The sequence below is a fragment of the Lycium ferocissimum genome, chromosome 1, assembly GCF_029784015.1.
Source record: "Lycium ferocissimum isolate CSIRO_LF1 chromosome 1, AGI_CSIRO_Lferr_CH_V1, whole genome shotgun sequence".
Taxonomy (NCBI): Eukaryota; Viridiplantae; Streptophyta; class Magnoliopsida; order Solanales; family Solanaceae; genus Lycium; species Lycium ferocissimum.
Genome location: NC_081342.1, coordinates 12,474,309 through 12,488,855, shown reverse-complemented (window position 1 = coordinate 12,488,855; position 14,547 = coordinate 12,474,309). Strand labels below are relative to the sequence as shown.

The window sequence follows — 14,547 nt, the reverse complement described above, 5'->3', positions numbered from 1 at the left end:
AAACTTAAACTCTTCCCCATATAACATATTCCTAATTGAGAAAAAACATCTAGATATTGTAACAAAGTTCACATACTAACCTACTTCCATACTTTAAAGTGGATTGCATTTTTATGGACACTTTAAGAACAGTATCAAGAACCTTGAGTGCCAGAGTACACGTAACAGTGTCAACGCCTTATCTTAAAACCTAAAAATTATTCTTACCTTTCTCTTTCTTTTAATTAATTAATTGCTGAGGGTACAAAAGAAGCATATTGAATCTACACTAGTCCCTTTCACTATGATCAGTACATAAATAGCTTCAAGGGGGGTTTCAAATTCATCATCACTTCAAGAACTGATCAACTCACATCATCAATTCATCACTCTTCCTCTTATTGTATTCATCAATTTTTCATTAATTATAATGGAGTCAGTGAAGAAATTGGTAGCAGAAAAGCCAGTGGTTATGTTCAGCAAAAGCAAGTGTTGTATGTGCCACACCATAAAGTCACTCATATCAAGTTTTGGTGCTAATTTAACTGTTTATGAAATTGATGAACTTCCCAATGGCCTACAAGTGGAGAGAGCATTGCTGGTACTAGGCCGAAGGCCTAGTGTTCCAGCAGTGTTCATTGGACAAGAATTAATTGGTGGTGCTAATGAAATCATGAGCCTGCATTTAGAAGGAGAGCTTATTCCTTTGCTCAAGAAAGCTAAAGCTCTTTGGTTATAACTTATGTATATAGTACTTTGTAAAACTTTTTTTCTTTTTCTTGCTTTAGGTATCTGGTACTCGAAATCTACTGGCATGACTAGTTCGGACTCATGTCGAATATGCTGGTAAAATTACAATCCACGATGTTGAAAGTTCGTATAGTCAATTGAGCATATTTTATGTAACATGCTCAATGAAGACTGTTTCTTAAATCTCAACACAAGTCCTTGATGTTTCTTAAGCATTGTAATAAAAAAATTATATATAACGTCATTGACTCTTGTCTATTGTGACTTCAACTAGACTCATCGTTCCTAACATCACGCTCCTTTAGTTTTCCCTTTTTAAAATTACTTATTGTGAAGCCATCTAATTGGGGAAAGGAGGTTGGACTCTGACCCCCACTCTGTATTAAAAGCAAATAAACCAAAAAATAACAAGATCGGGGAGGGGGTTATTGGCGTCGTATATATAACAGAAAAGGGCCAAATATACCCTGTACTATTAGAAAAGGGTCATATATACCCTTCGTCATAGAAAAGGGTCATATATACCCTTCGTCATACTTTAGGTCCAAATATACCTCTACAGTTATACTATTGGTTCAAATATACCGCTCCACTGTTAAGTTTGTCCAAGGTGGAAATCCAATCCTATGTGACATTGACATTTGATGAGGTGTATGCCACATGGCATGCCACATCATCGCCCTAACCCATTTTACCCCTTCTCTCTATTTATTCTTCCACCACTAAAATTTTCTTCCTCTCCACCGCCATTACCGCCACTATAACCATCTCCATCTCTAAAAAATAAAATGAGTTCGTACAACTAAGACAAATGAAATTTTAGTGCTACCTAAGATATCCACTATGAACAAGCTTTAACCCGTACCCCTCAATCATAATTGCAAGATATTAACGAGTTCAATTTTAGTTTCTATTGAATCCATACTTTTTAAGAATTTGAATTTAGAATTTAATTGTATCAAAAAATTATTAGATTTAATCGGATCAATCAATAAAGTCAATCCATCCTCCATCGAATGTAAACAGTAATAGGAAAAAACATGAATGCACAACTTCCATTTTTTCATTTCCTCTAGTTTCCTTTTTTTTTTTGTCCATACTTTCTCATTGGCTCGCCTTCATCTACCACCCATCGTTGTTTCCCCTCTATCAATTCCTATATCTTGATAAAATTTCATAAACGTGGTGCTTAACCTAAATCGGATAAAACTTCTACAAAAACAGTTCACAATGTTTAGCTAAGCTATTCACAATAGCAAGTAAATGTTACTAGGCTTAAAAGTTTCATCTTTCAAGTTAGATGTCATGGTGGCGGCCGGCGGTAATGGTGATGGAGGGGTAGAGAATTTTAGTGGTGGAAGAATAAATAGAGGGGAGGGTAAAATGGGTTAGGGGCAATGAGGTGGCATGCCACGTGGCATCCACCTCATCAAATATGTCGCTTAGCATAGGATTAGATGTCCACCTGACAAACTTAACGAGGAGGTATATTTGAACCAATAATATAACTAGGTAGATATTTGGGCCAAAGTATAATGAAGGGTATATATAACCCTTTTCTGATAGTACAGGGGTATATTTAGCCCTTTTCCGTATATATAACTCCTACTATGTCATTATATATAACTTCTAAATTCAGTATAATTTAACGGATATCTATAGCCTTTACATTGCGGTTTGTGAGCTATGAACTAAACAAGTTTCACAAGAGTTTCAAAAGCGACCAAGATCTGATTTTTTTAGCCTCTTGCATAGTACTCCTATAGTCCTATTAGATTTGATTGTGACAATTAATGTTGTTTCCGCACTTTAATGCATTCGTTTTTAGAAGGAATTCGAACACTTCTTTTTCCTTCCTCTTGTCAAAGGCAGTGAACAAATTCTTCCTCGAAACCTGGAGTTTATTAGTCAAACCCATCTTAACCACATGCGTCCTGTATTCTTGCACATATTCCACTTCTTGATTCTTCACCACCTCTTCCAGTTGATCAGTTTCCCAGTTCCCATTTGTTTGAACTTTGAATGCCTAGTTTCTGCTGTGGTGATATTTTACTTGAGTACGAACCAAAGCCGAAATCACATTTTTTAGTTTATGGGTTCTGAATCATAATTTTTTGTTTTTTTACTGAGTTTTGAATATATTATTTATACATATCAAACAAACGAATCCCTTATCATAGATATAGGATTTAAACTAAAGCTTTTGGGTTCTGCCAAATTCATAGCTAAAGAGCGGGTTCTGCCCCTGGTTTGCACTTGAGACTCCATCGGCCCTCGTCATGCTACATATGCCACTCTGTAAGGACACTAACGTCTACACACAAAGGCGAATTCAGGATTTGAAGTCTGTAGATTTAGGATTTAAACTATATGTAGTTCAAACCAAAAGTAATTATTTTGGTTGAATCCGCTGAATTCACTCTATATCCATCTCTGCTAATACAAAAGCTATGTTTTGATCGTTTCTTGAACTGAATCACCTTCCTAATAATGGTGCATTAACATGTAAATATGTAATATGTGTATAAAGATCCTGCCTTAGGAATTGAAAGCAAGTCAGATTAAAAAGGGTCATACAAATACTTTTTTTTTTTTGGTAGAGAGAAGAACTTGGCTCTCTTTTACCTGCTACATAAAGATCTTAAATTACATCATCCGCCTGTCCTGCTGTTTAAAACCAAGTGAGTATGTGAAAAGATTTTCATTCCAAGTACTAACATATAGGAGTATTTCTTTTTTTGGCCATCCAATCCCTAAGGAGTGAAATTGTATTACTTATCCCCTAAGATTTAGTAAGAAATAGAAGTATAGAGACCACACAACTCATTATATGTGGGCCAGATGGCTTTGCACTCAATATTTTGGACCTTCTGAAACTTGATAGAGACAAACCACAACTAGAGTGCCTTCACATAGGTGTTCTCAAAACTTAATATCGGAGTAATTAATTTTATTTGCTAACTTGACTGGGTCTTATTTATAGGTTTTAACTTAAAAGATTTCTCTCTCCAGTCTTTCTAGAGGTACAAGATACACGGAAAAATATTTTACACTATTGATGTATTTTGACTTATTTTAGCAAGATTCCTACTTTTATTTTCCAAGTTACTAATCCCACTTTTTATACCCTTCCCGTTGATTGTTGAGTCAACTTTGATTTCATGCTTGAGACAGACCCTAAAACCGAAGGACGCCAACGAGAGGACTTTAATGTATTTCAATTTCTGGCATATAAAAAGTCTCTTAAACTATTAGTGTCCAGAAGTTAAATTCCAACATTATTGATATTTCACAATGTAGACAAAACCGAAAAAAAAAATGCTCAGTTAATTCCTCAGCCACAGAAAAACAAGGTGGGGAGAACCCCCCTCCTCTAAACTCCTCAAGTTGGACACAAACAACTTTCTGTTCCATGGCCTCTGCAACAGCTCCACCAGCTCCATTCACCTTCCTTTGCAGGAACCAAAGCACTCATGAGCACAGAAATGATGGCAGATGGTTGACAACAAAACAGAGAAGCCACCGTGTTGTCTTCCAGGTTTATGCAACCCAAGAAGGTCCAAGTGGGCGAAAACGTGCTCCTCCTGGTGTTGACACAAGAATTCACTGGGAGAACGACGATGAAGGATGGGTAGGAGGAAGTAAATCACAGTCAACTCAAGGACGAATCAAAACAGACGAAAAAAATCTCCTTGATGAAAAATTCTCGGAGCTGCTCAACAGTTCAGCTGATTCTCACTACCAGTTAGTCTTCATTTTCTAGTTTCTATCTTCAGAAAATCTGCTATCATCTTATCTCTTAATGTGTGGCTCTCATTTTCAGTGGAGAGTTTCAGTTTGTTGGAGTTTCAGTTTGTTTCTTCTACTTTCCTTCAATATCTGGATAAGACAGGGATATATATACATGTAGTCGCCTGTTCTAAGAAAATGTACACATGATATGTCACAAGAGATAAACAGCCATAAAATTCCTTTTATAACAAGGAAATACCAGTGATCATTCTAAGTTTGTCAATTCAGGTTCTTGGGAGTATCTGCAACAGCTGACCTGGAGGAAATTAAATCTGCTTATAGGAGGCTATCAAAGGAGTATCATCCAGACACTACTACCCTTCCCATAAGAGTGGCATCAGAGAAATTCATGAAACTAAGAGAAATTTATGATGTCCTGAGCGATGAGGAACAACGTCGATTCTATGACTGGACACTAGCTCAGGAGGCAGCAAGCCGTGAAGCAGAGAAAATGAGAATGAAGCTGCAAGATCCACGCACGCTAGAAGTAGAAAACTGGGAATCCGTCCCAGACATGGTGGATCGACTTGGTGGAAGGAACATGGAGCTGAGTGATCAGGCAAAAACTGCCCTCACATTCGATATCTTGATTATTATCTTTTCGTTTTGTTGCATTATATATGCCGTATTCTTCAAGGAACAATATTAGCAGGAACACCTATCCATACAATTGCGTAATGCATTATACAACAACAACATTCTATACTGTCAATACGCTACATGACTTTCTTCGAGTTTCTCGATTAAGTACTGTGCAAACATGTCAAGAAACTGAGAATTCATGTATAAGTCAAAGCATGTATTAAGTAAAATATTTGCTACCCCTTTCAATTGTATTCAAACATAAGGTTACCATAGTGGTGTTAAAACAGAATGGCAACAAAATAACACAGTTCATATTGCAACGGAAATGGGTCGGCAAACAGAACAACTGTAGCTTTAGTCATAAACATAACTATAGTTTATTTTTATTGAGCTTACAAATTTACATTATTGTCTTTTCATCAGATTATTGAAAGAAAATGAAGAAACAATTCTCTCATACATCGATAAAATCTTTCATGATGGGGCTATGTTTCGCAATGTCAGCCTGCCTTCGCCAATTACTCACTGCCTGCTTAACAGTATCACTGGCTTTCTGTATTTCCTCAGCAGAAAATTTGTGTTCCACAATGCCCAGTGGACCAGGTTGTAGTACCTTAACTACAGTTTCCATATCCAGCTCCAGTTGCCTGTTAAAACAAGCACCAAAATGTGAAAGACTTAAAGAAATGCTGAAGTCTTAGAAACTCATAGTCAACAATTTGAGCTCTGCGCCTCATTCTCATCTACAAGAGCAAATTATGACAATCCAATTGAAGAGTGCTTTAAGGCGCATGCTCCTGTCAGTCTGCAGTCAGATACCTACTCTTCAATCAATAATTTAGTAACAAAGAACCGAAAAAAACTGCAAAGATCATGCTAAATAAAAACAAGAGTTTATTGTTTCCTGATAAGCCAATTCCATAATTCTCAAGTGTTTGACGAGTTCTAAAATTCCACTCACTCTTCCAATATCAAATGAATTAACTAATGTAATTCTACCAGCTGTTAAGTATAAATGCATAGAGAATTTAATATATTAGTGTAAGGAAAAGACAGTAGATGAATTATCAGTTGTGTTAGATTTCATGGACATTTTGTGTTGAATGTTTATAATGCATTTTGGAGACTCTTGTAATTCTGTATTTTCCTATCTTGCAGTACCTACTGGGTACTTGCTTTATTAAAGTTTACTTACCTTATCAAAAAAGAAAAAAGAAAAAAAAAAAAAAAAACTTCTCTCAACCAAAAACAAAAAGAATACTAGTGTTATATAATTAAACTGCCATAAACATCGGTTTCTGTATGATATAACTCCAACACTTTGACCATTTACAAGGCAATGTAATGGAGTGCTAGCTCTCAGATGTTCTATCTTTGTTAATTAGTTGCTTAACCATTATAATATAGGGAACAATGCGTTAAGAGACCGTGGTGAGGGCTCAAAGTCAAGTATCACAAGATATAAGGATCAAAATTCAAAATCAGATGAAGCTCGTTGCTCGCGCAATATCAATCAATTTAACTATGCCACCATCTCACTCTAGTTTGAATCGCCCATATGAATCCATTTGGCTACACTGGGGCTCATTTATTTCTCAAGTCTCTTATGTTGCTCATTTTGCTTTTCAAACGGAAAAATACAAAGGAAAACTCATGAAGGAAAGTCTTACAAATTGTGCACATGAATTGGCTGAATATACTTCAGCGGATCTCAGAATTGTGTGAGAAAATACAGCAAAAAATGCAGTACAACCATCAATTAGAGTTACGTGACCAGAAATCTAGTACAACATGAACAGAATATCACAGAGAGAAAATACTTGCATTTGCATAGAGCTTCAAAATGGGAATTTTTCCCAATCTCACCAGAACTCTAGCATACAGCCAGGGTGTGTTTGGTAGGGAGGAAAACATTTTCCAGAACATGTTTTCCAATTTACCATGTTTGTTTGGTTAAAATGTTTTGGAAAACATTTTCTTCAAGAAAGAAAGTTCCTTAAAATTGAGAAAAGTGACTTCCCCAATGGAAGTAGAGAAAACAGTTCCATAAGTAACATTCCAAGTTCATTGTCTCCTCCCCCACCCACTCAATGCCCCAACCCTCACCACTTGACCATCACACCCCCCGCCACTCACAAACCCCACTTCCCACCCCTATAGTGTTTTGCTAGATTACATATAAATGCTCTTGGGATAATATATTTTTTTTCTTACTTACCAAACACTAGAAAATGAGTAAGAAACCCACTTATTTTCTAAGAAAATATTTTCTACTAAACATTTTTCTTCGTACCAAACACACCCTTAGTATAGAAATAAATCCTAAAATACCATAAGAGATGTTCGCTACAAAGATAAAAACAAAAAAAGGTTTAAGATAGAAACTTTGATTGGTTCCAAACTTTCAAGAGAAAATCAAACACATTACCTGAAAATAATGGTCAAGGAACTAACAATCAAATGGTCAAGAAACCCCAAATATAGACTCATCAAGAAAAATGGAAAAAATAAGATTTTAAAGCCTATATATCAATCTAGAATCCAGATTAGTTGGATTCAACTGTATAAATCATTTGTAATCATTCATCTTTATTCAGGTTCATTTCCTTCCAACGCTACAATATTTCAGTAATCAAATATTCATCATAGTTAAGACTATTCTTTTACTCTAAATCTCAAGTTAAAGCAACCCTTATCCTTTATCCCAGCCTAGAATCAACTATACTATACTAAACTCATAGATATCGAAGCATAAATAAATGAATAATTTCGCTCTTTCTTAACGATCAAATATAACAGTGAAAAACCCAAATTAACTAACATTCGATAATCATCCCAAGCAAAAATTATCTTATTCAGACACGAATATGGAATGCTAAATATTTCAGTAATCAAGATTCATCATAGTTAAGACTATTTCTCAAGTTACGGCAACCTTCTCCTTTAGCGCAGCCTAGAACCAACTATACTAAACTCATATATTTTCAAAGCATAAATAAAAAATTTCGCGCTTTCTTAACGATAAAATATAACAGTAAAAGACCAAACCAAATTAACTAACATTCTATATCATCCCAAGCACAAATTAGGTTATTAAGACGCGAAAAATGAAAAAAATAAGATTCAAACCCTATTTATACATAAATCTATTATCCAAATTAGTCCAATTGAACTTTATGAAATCCTTTGTATTCATTCATCTCTATTCAAGTTCATTTTACTCTAATCTCAAATTACAGCAATTTTCTTCCTTTATCCTAGCCTAAAACCATATACATCTAAACAGATTAGCACTATAAATCTTTTATCTTAACAATCAAATATCAAATTATACAAATTAGCAAAATGTAGAATTACCTGAAGAGCCTTGAAAAGGGCAACACATTGCCGATTTTCGAAAGCGAAACAGTCATTTTTCTTGTGCCTATTTGTATATACTAAAAAAGCTCATAGATTCCTGAAACACAAATTGTGGGTCAAATCAACGATGTTCCGGGTTCTATCTTAACAATCTTTTTTTTTTTTTTTTTTTTTTTTAAATGTAAAGTCAGTAAATATTTTGTTTGAAAACAATTTTAAAAAAACGAGATTAACTATCATTTCAAAACATTATTAACTGAAAATAATTCTGTTGTCTTTGTCAAATACGTCAATCTTATAAGAATAACCATTTTTACATCTTTTTATATTCTTTTTTTAAAAAAAAAAAAAAGGAAATGACACTCTTTGGTGCTGAAAAGGCGTCTTAACAAACATTGACTAGCATGATTTTCGAACTAAGAAACTGATTTCACACAATAGATACTTTATATCTAGGGGTTTACAATAGATACTTTATATATATAGAAGTAAAAATGTAAATATGATTTTAATCCCAAAAAAGCTGAATTGATATGTTTGATATAAAATTTTAATCCATTCAAACCATTAACCCGATAAAGGGGCAACAATCCATAAGAGTTCGGGTCGGAAAGGATCCGACTGTTCCGGGTTCTTCAATGCCTTAATTAATTGCAAGCTATTTGTCTTACCTTTTTTTTTCTTGAGTTCGAAACTTTTTTTTTAATATCTAAAGTCACATAGTAATATTTTGTTTTATTAATATTTTTATGTATTCTTTGGCGATAATTATATATTTTTCACAAACGATAGTTCAGTTTTCTAGTTGTTATGCTATATTTTTCTTTTATCTTTCCTTTCATTTTTTTCCCAACGAAATTGATTAAAACGATTGTAGAATCAAATGAATGATGAGTTTTTTAGTAATACATCATTATATACTGAAAATAATTTTTTTTTAGTTATTTTAAATATATCAAAAAATAAATACGTCAATCTTATAAGAATAACCATTTTTTTTACATATTGTATTTTGTTTCTTATATATATATATATATATATATATATATATATTTTTATAAAAATGACATTCTTTAGTGCTTTGTAAAAGGGGAAATCATTAGACAAAACAAACAGACTAGCATGATTGGAGTCATATTAACTAAAAACCTGATTTCACACAATAGATACTTTATATATATATGAAGGAAAAAACAAATAAATATGATAAAACTTTAACTCGATTAATATTGGGGAGGCATACCGTAGAATAATGGTGTGTTTTTTTGTTCAAATTGAAGTTCATCGATCCGTTTCCAACGCAACAAACCGTTCGTCAATGTGGCCCGATTAACTATAAAATTTTAATCCATTCACCAACCATTAACCCGATAATCCAATAAGACACCATTTTGATTGGGTTGGTTTTTACGGGTGGGCGGATTTTTAAGTTCCGCTTTATATAATTTACTCCACTTCATTTGGACATTTCATTTTACCAAATCGATCCAAAGGCTCTCCAAAACCCTATCTTCCACTAAATAATCCAAGCCATATAAAACTTAAATATCAAGAGGCAAATGCAATAAGGATATATTGAATAAAATGAATTCTTTGGATATTGAAGCTAGGGATTTTATATAGAGATAGCTTTCCAAAGCTCATTCTTATGAGATAAAAGGTTAGCTAGTTATTACATGTTATCAAGAATGTTTAGTTGTTAAACAACTTGGGTAGAAGAAGAAAGTAGAAAATGAGTTATAAATGTAGTTTTTATGATGTTCGAAACTTGCTAACTTGAGTTATGATTTTGTTGTCTTAAAACTTAAAATATTTGCACCTATGGGTATGAAGTAGATAGGAGAGGTTTGAACGAAGTGTGATCACTTAATTAATCACCAACCTCTTAGAAGTTAAAAAAGCAATTTACCATTCAGTCTATAGATATTTATGTATTCTTTGGCGATAATTATATATTTTTCACAAACGATGCCGTTGTTTTCTAGTTGTTATGCTATTTTTTTCTTTTATCTTTTCCTTTCATTTTTTTCCCAACGAAATTGATTAAAACGATTGTAGAATCAAATGAATGATGAGTTTTTTAGTGATAGTTTGGTGCATTATATACGTATAAAAAAGCGTTAAAATATTTTTTTTAGTGAGGTTATTTTAAATATATTTCAAAAAATAAATACTCACAAGAAGAGTTATAGTAATATATGTGAGTTGTGTTTTATTTATATTGTATTTTGTTTCTTTAATATAACTTTATAGTGCTTTATTTATTTATTCTCAATATAAAATGTGACACCGCTTATAAAAAATTTCGTGTTGCCCAATGAGATTAGCACTATAGCGCGATGCACATGGTTTAACGTGAATATGAGAGTACGATAAGAGACGATTTTGAACGGCCCTTCCCACCTTGTAATCTCCTTCCTCATTTCTCTACCCAAATATTTTTATTATTTTATTTTTGAAATATTACGATATTCAAATCAGTATGAGTTCTTCTTAGATCAAGAAGAAATTGCATGGTTTGTTCTTCAAATGGGCTGGTATTTAATTTTGTCCTTCAAATAAGCTGATCTTTAATTTTTTTCCCTTAGCAATTGAACTTATGTTTAGCGGGTCATAAGTTCTTTAAGGGTGCGGGATATAACTTATGGGATATAATAATGCGAAAATATAAATTTATGCCCCTCGAAAAAGTTATTTTCCTTGAGGGGCAAAAGTTAAAGACCAACACAAAATAAGGGGAAAAGTGCAAATGACCCTGAAGCAATGTGTCTTTTGTTCAAAGTTGTAAGCAAATAAGAGTGTTATCCTTTCATGGTACATATAGAGAAGTGTTTGCTTAAACCTTATTTTCACATTATTTCCAAGTTATATGTCACATTAAAAATTAAAAAATGCATTAAATGAGAGGATAGTCGTCGCATCTATTATTTTATGTTTATCTAAAGTATTTGATTTTGACATCCTCCGACTTATCACATAAGTTTGATTTCAAATTCTGAATTTCTGCATCTAAAACTTTTTTCCTTCTTTTGGGGTTTGTGATTTCATACCCATATAAAAATAAATGGCTATATAATGGGTATACTCCTCTACACGATTGTGTGACCACATACAATAAAGGGTGGTCAGTTGAATGCTCTTTATTGAAAGTTTATAATAATGCATATAGAAAATTATACTAGGTATATAGGTCAAAAAATTAGATATATATATTAAATCAGAAAAGGTCCAAAAATACCCCTAACGTATGGGAAATGGCTCAAAAATACCCTCCATCCACCTATTAATCCAAAAATACCCCTCTATCCACCTATTTGGTCCAAAAATACCCCCAATCTATTTTTTTGGCTCAAGAATACCCTTTAAGCTAACACCCTAATTTTGATGATATTTTTTCAATTTTAAAATGCCACGTGGCTTGTTTTGATTGGCCACATATATTATTTAAGTTTAAAATTAAACCCCACCCATTTTGAAACCCAAACCCGTTGATCCAGCTGCCAGGCATTAACAACTGGCATTTTGGTGCCTATTTAAAATCGGGTAGGTGTTGTTGAGCTAATTAATGTCTTGGACAAGTTTTTGTTCCAAATTGTCCGAGATGTTGCATATAACCTTTTATGTTAGTGCATGATGATAAAAAGAAGTTGTTGAAACTGAATTTCAAGTATTAATTGTTTTGATAAATAATTCATCGGAAATGATGTTCCCGTAAGTGAGCTAGTTTGGGTATTATTTGATAGTCTTCTCTCTTGTGTTAGTCTCTGAGGAGAGTAAGTTTCAAACTTTCATGTGGCATTAGGGGGTTTCCTTCTTAGGAGAACTAGCTACTCTTCTCACAGTAACTTTCAGCATCAGATATATATATATATATATGTATTAGATTAAATGGGTGAGGTTTAATTTTTAAATTAAATAATATATGTGGCCAATCAAAACAAGCCATGTGGCATTAATTGGAAAAATACCATCAAAATTAAGGTGTTAGTTTGAGAGGTATTCTTGAGCCAAAAAAATTGGTTGGGAGTATTTTTGGACCAAATAGGGGGATGAAGGGGTATTTTTGGACCGTATATTAAATCTCGAACACCTTGAGCAAAATTCTAACACGACTACTGCACACGAGAATTAAGCTTTTGAAAGAAATCCACTCATAAGCTTTTGTGATAGCTATAATTATTAGCGTATTTCTTTACACCTCCTTTTGCAATTGCCGTTTTGACCACACACCACCAAGGCATCTTAATGTTTGAGTTGAACTTTAAATAATAAAAATAAAATGTACCAATCAATCAAGTAGATATTAAGAAAACTAGGATGGTTCAAAATTGATTCTAACACCACTACTGCACACGAGAATTAAGCTTTTGAAAGAAATCCACTCATAAGCTTTTGTGATAACTATAATTATTAGCGTATTTCTTTACACCTCCTTTTGCAATTGCCGTTTCGCACACCACATGACCACACAACACCAAGGCAGCTTAATGTTTGAGTTGAACTAAATTAAATAATGGAAATAAAATGTACCAATCAATCAAGTAGATATTAAGAAAGACTGGGATGGTTCATCGAGATTGATTCTTAAGATCAAGTCCTAATCAGAGGCGTGTCTATTGACACCTATCAAAGCTTTTAGCTTGCACGATTAAATGATGACTTTTCAGATTTTATTCATTTTTTTCTACAAAAAATCATTCATTCACTTTGACCGGCCTTCATTCCTCGTCAACCTATAGCCTCACCTAGTTTTCTAGAGCCATATGAACTTACACATCAAAAGAAACAAAAATATATATATATCACTCACATGAATGAAATATATATATAGTTTGTCCGCAATATGTATGGTTATTTGTATGGCTACAACTCAAAAAAGTACGCGTGGTTACTTTTGATTAGTGTATGAGATATCGCAAGGACAATTATATATATTTTTTTTACTTTTCAGGAAACTTTTAATGCCTTAGTGTCTTAAAACAGAACTAAAAGCGTTGCAATCTTAGTTTGTTAAAGGTAAAGGTGCCCATTACGTGTAGAAACTCGAGAAATTTTAATAATCTGTTGAAAAGTTGATAGATGACTTACTACTTACCAACCATAATCAAGGCCTCTATGGAGCATAAGGTCCTCAAAAACGCGTGCCAAGAGAAAATTTGACTTTAAGAGAGAAAATTTGACTTTAAGAAAGAAGACTCGAGACAAGGCAAAAGAGAAAAGAGGACCTCAAAAAATATTTAAAAAATTTAAAAATTATTAATCATTTCTCGAATAATGGTAAAAAAAAAAAAAAAACTGACATTCTTGGGCTACAACTCAAAAATACGCGTGGTTACTTTTGATTAGTGTATGAGATATCGCAAGGACAATTTTTTATTTTTTTTACCCTGGCTCTTGAAGAGAGAAATTACAATTGAAAGGTAAAACACCTCCCATTCTTAAATGATAGTGGACCGTGCCCAAGGCTCATTCTACAGCAACGAAACTAATAAAAACGAATTGATCATTCAGTGTTCTAGAAGTAGGCAATAATGTCAAAAAAGGATAATGAATTTACGTTCTTTTCGAGTGACAAATACTTTTAATTTCCACTACTTTACTTTTTCTTATGTTACTACATTTAAACAAAAATTCTAACAATTCAAAGTTCCTGAAAGATCTGATGATCTAAAGCTATTAATTAGCATTCATAAAAGGTGGAGATCAATAGGATGACACATAAGGACTTGATTAGAACAAGTAAGATGTATTTTGGTTAAGGGGCCAAAGGGCCATGCAGCAGCATTAATTATTTGTCTAATGTTTCTTGGATTTCCTTTTCTTTTTTTTTTTTCTTCTTTGAATGTGTTTGTGTGGGGTTGTATGTTTTGTGTACGCCATCACTGTAGCCACGAGCATTTGATCCTCTAGCTTGTTCCAATTTACAAATTTCTTGTGGACCTAATTTGAACATTATTTGATAAGATCCCTTTTGGCTGCTTTTGCATGCTCTTAATATATTCCTGAACGATTAACAACCCCTCACAAATTAAATTAAGAAGGAGAAAATAAAGGGTGCGTTTGATATGGAGGAAAACATTT

General features: G+C 33.3%; 3 protein-coding genes across 3 annotated transcripts; 2 read left to right on the top strand and 1 right to left on the bottom strand.

The window, feature by feature from the left end:
* Positions 1-343: 343 nt before the first annotated feature.
* LOC132068718 (monothiol glutaredoxin-S2-like) lies at positions 344-985 on the top strand. The gene has a single exon (XM_059462399.1). The coding sequence runs from the start codon at positions 410-412 to the stop codon at positions 716-718; it is 309 nt and encodes a 102-aa protein (XP_059318382.1). The 5' UTR covers positions 344-409; the 3' UTR covers positions 719-985.
* Positions 986-4,043: 3,058 nt separating this feature from the next.
* Positions 4,044-5,233, top strand: LOC132048584 (NAD(P)H-quinone oxidoreductase subunit T, chloroplastic). Its single transcript, XM_059439334.1, has 2 exons — positions 4,044-4,473; positions 4,750-5,233. Exons 1-2 carry the CDS (start codon positions 4,142-4,144, stop codon positions 5,168-5,170), a joined length of 753 nt encoding a protein of 250 aa, XP_059295317.1. The 5' UTR covers positions 4,044-4,141; the 3' UTR covers positions 5,171-5,233.
* A 162-nt stretch (positions 5,234-5,395) lies between these two features.
* Positions 5,396-8,537, bottom strand: LOC132048600 (uncharacterized). Its single transcript, XM_059439335.1, has 2 exons — positions 8,464-8,537; positions 5,396-5,753 (listed from the first exon to the last, which is right to left on the bottom strand). The coding sequence occupies exons 1-2, from the start codon at positions 8,517-8,519 to the stop codon at positions 5,561-5,563; spliced, it is 249 nt and encodes an 82-aa protein (XP_059295318.1). The 5' UTR covers positions 8,520-8,537; the 3' UTR covers positions 5,396-5,560.
* Between the last annotated feature and the right edge of the window lie 6,010 nt (positions 8,538-14,547).

Bases quoted from the DNA above. Each gene is read 5' to 3' on its own strand.
- LOC132048600 (XM_059439335.1), bottom strand. From the start codon at position 8,519: ATGACTGTTTCGCTTTCGAAAATCGGCAATGTGTTGCCCTTTTCAAGG. The intron at 5,754-8,463 runs GTAATTCTACAT...TTGTTTTAACAG, and splicing joins CCCTTTTCAAGGCTCTTCAG to GCAACTGGAGCTGGATATGG.
- LOC132068718 (XM_059462399.1), top strand. From the start codon at position 410: ATGGAGTCAGTGAAGAAATTGGTAGCAGAAAAGCCAGTGGTTATGTTC.
- LOC132048584 (XM_059439334.1), top strand. From the start codon at position 4,142: ATGGCCTCTGCAACAGCTCCACCAGCTCCATTCACCTTCCTTTGCAGG. The intron at 4,474-4,749 runs GTTAGTCTTCAT...TTGTCAATTCAG, and splicing joins TCAGCTGATTCTCACTACCA to GTTCTTGGGAGTATCTGCAA.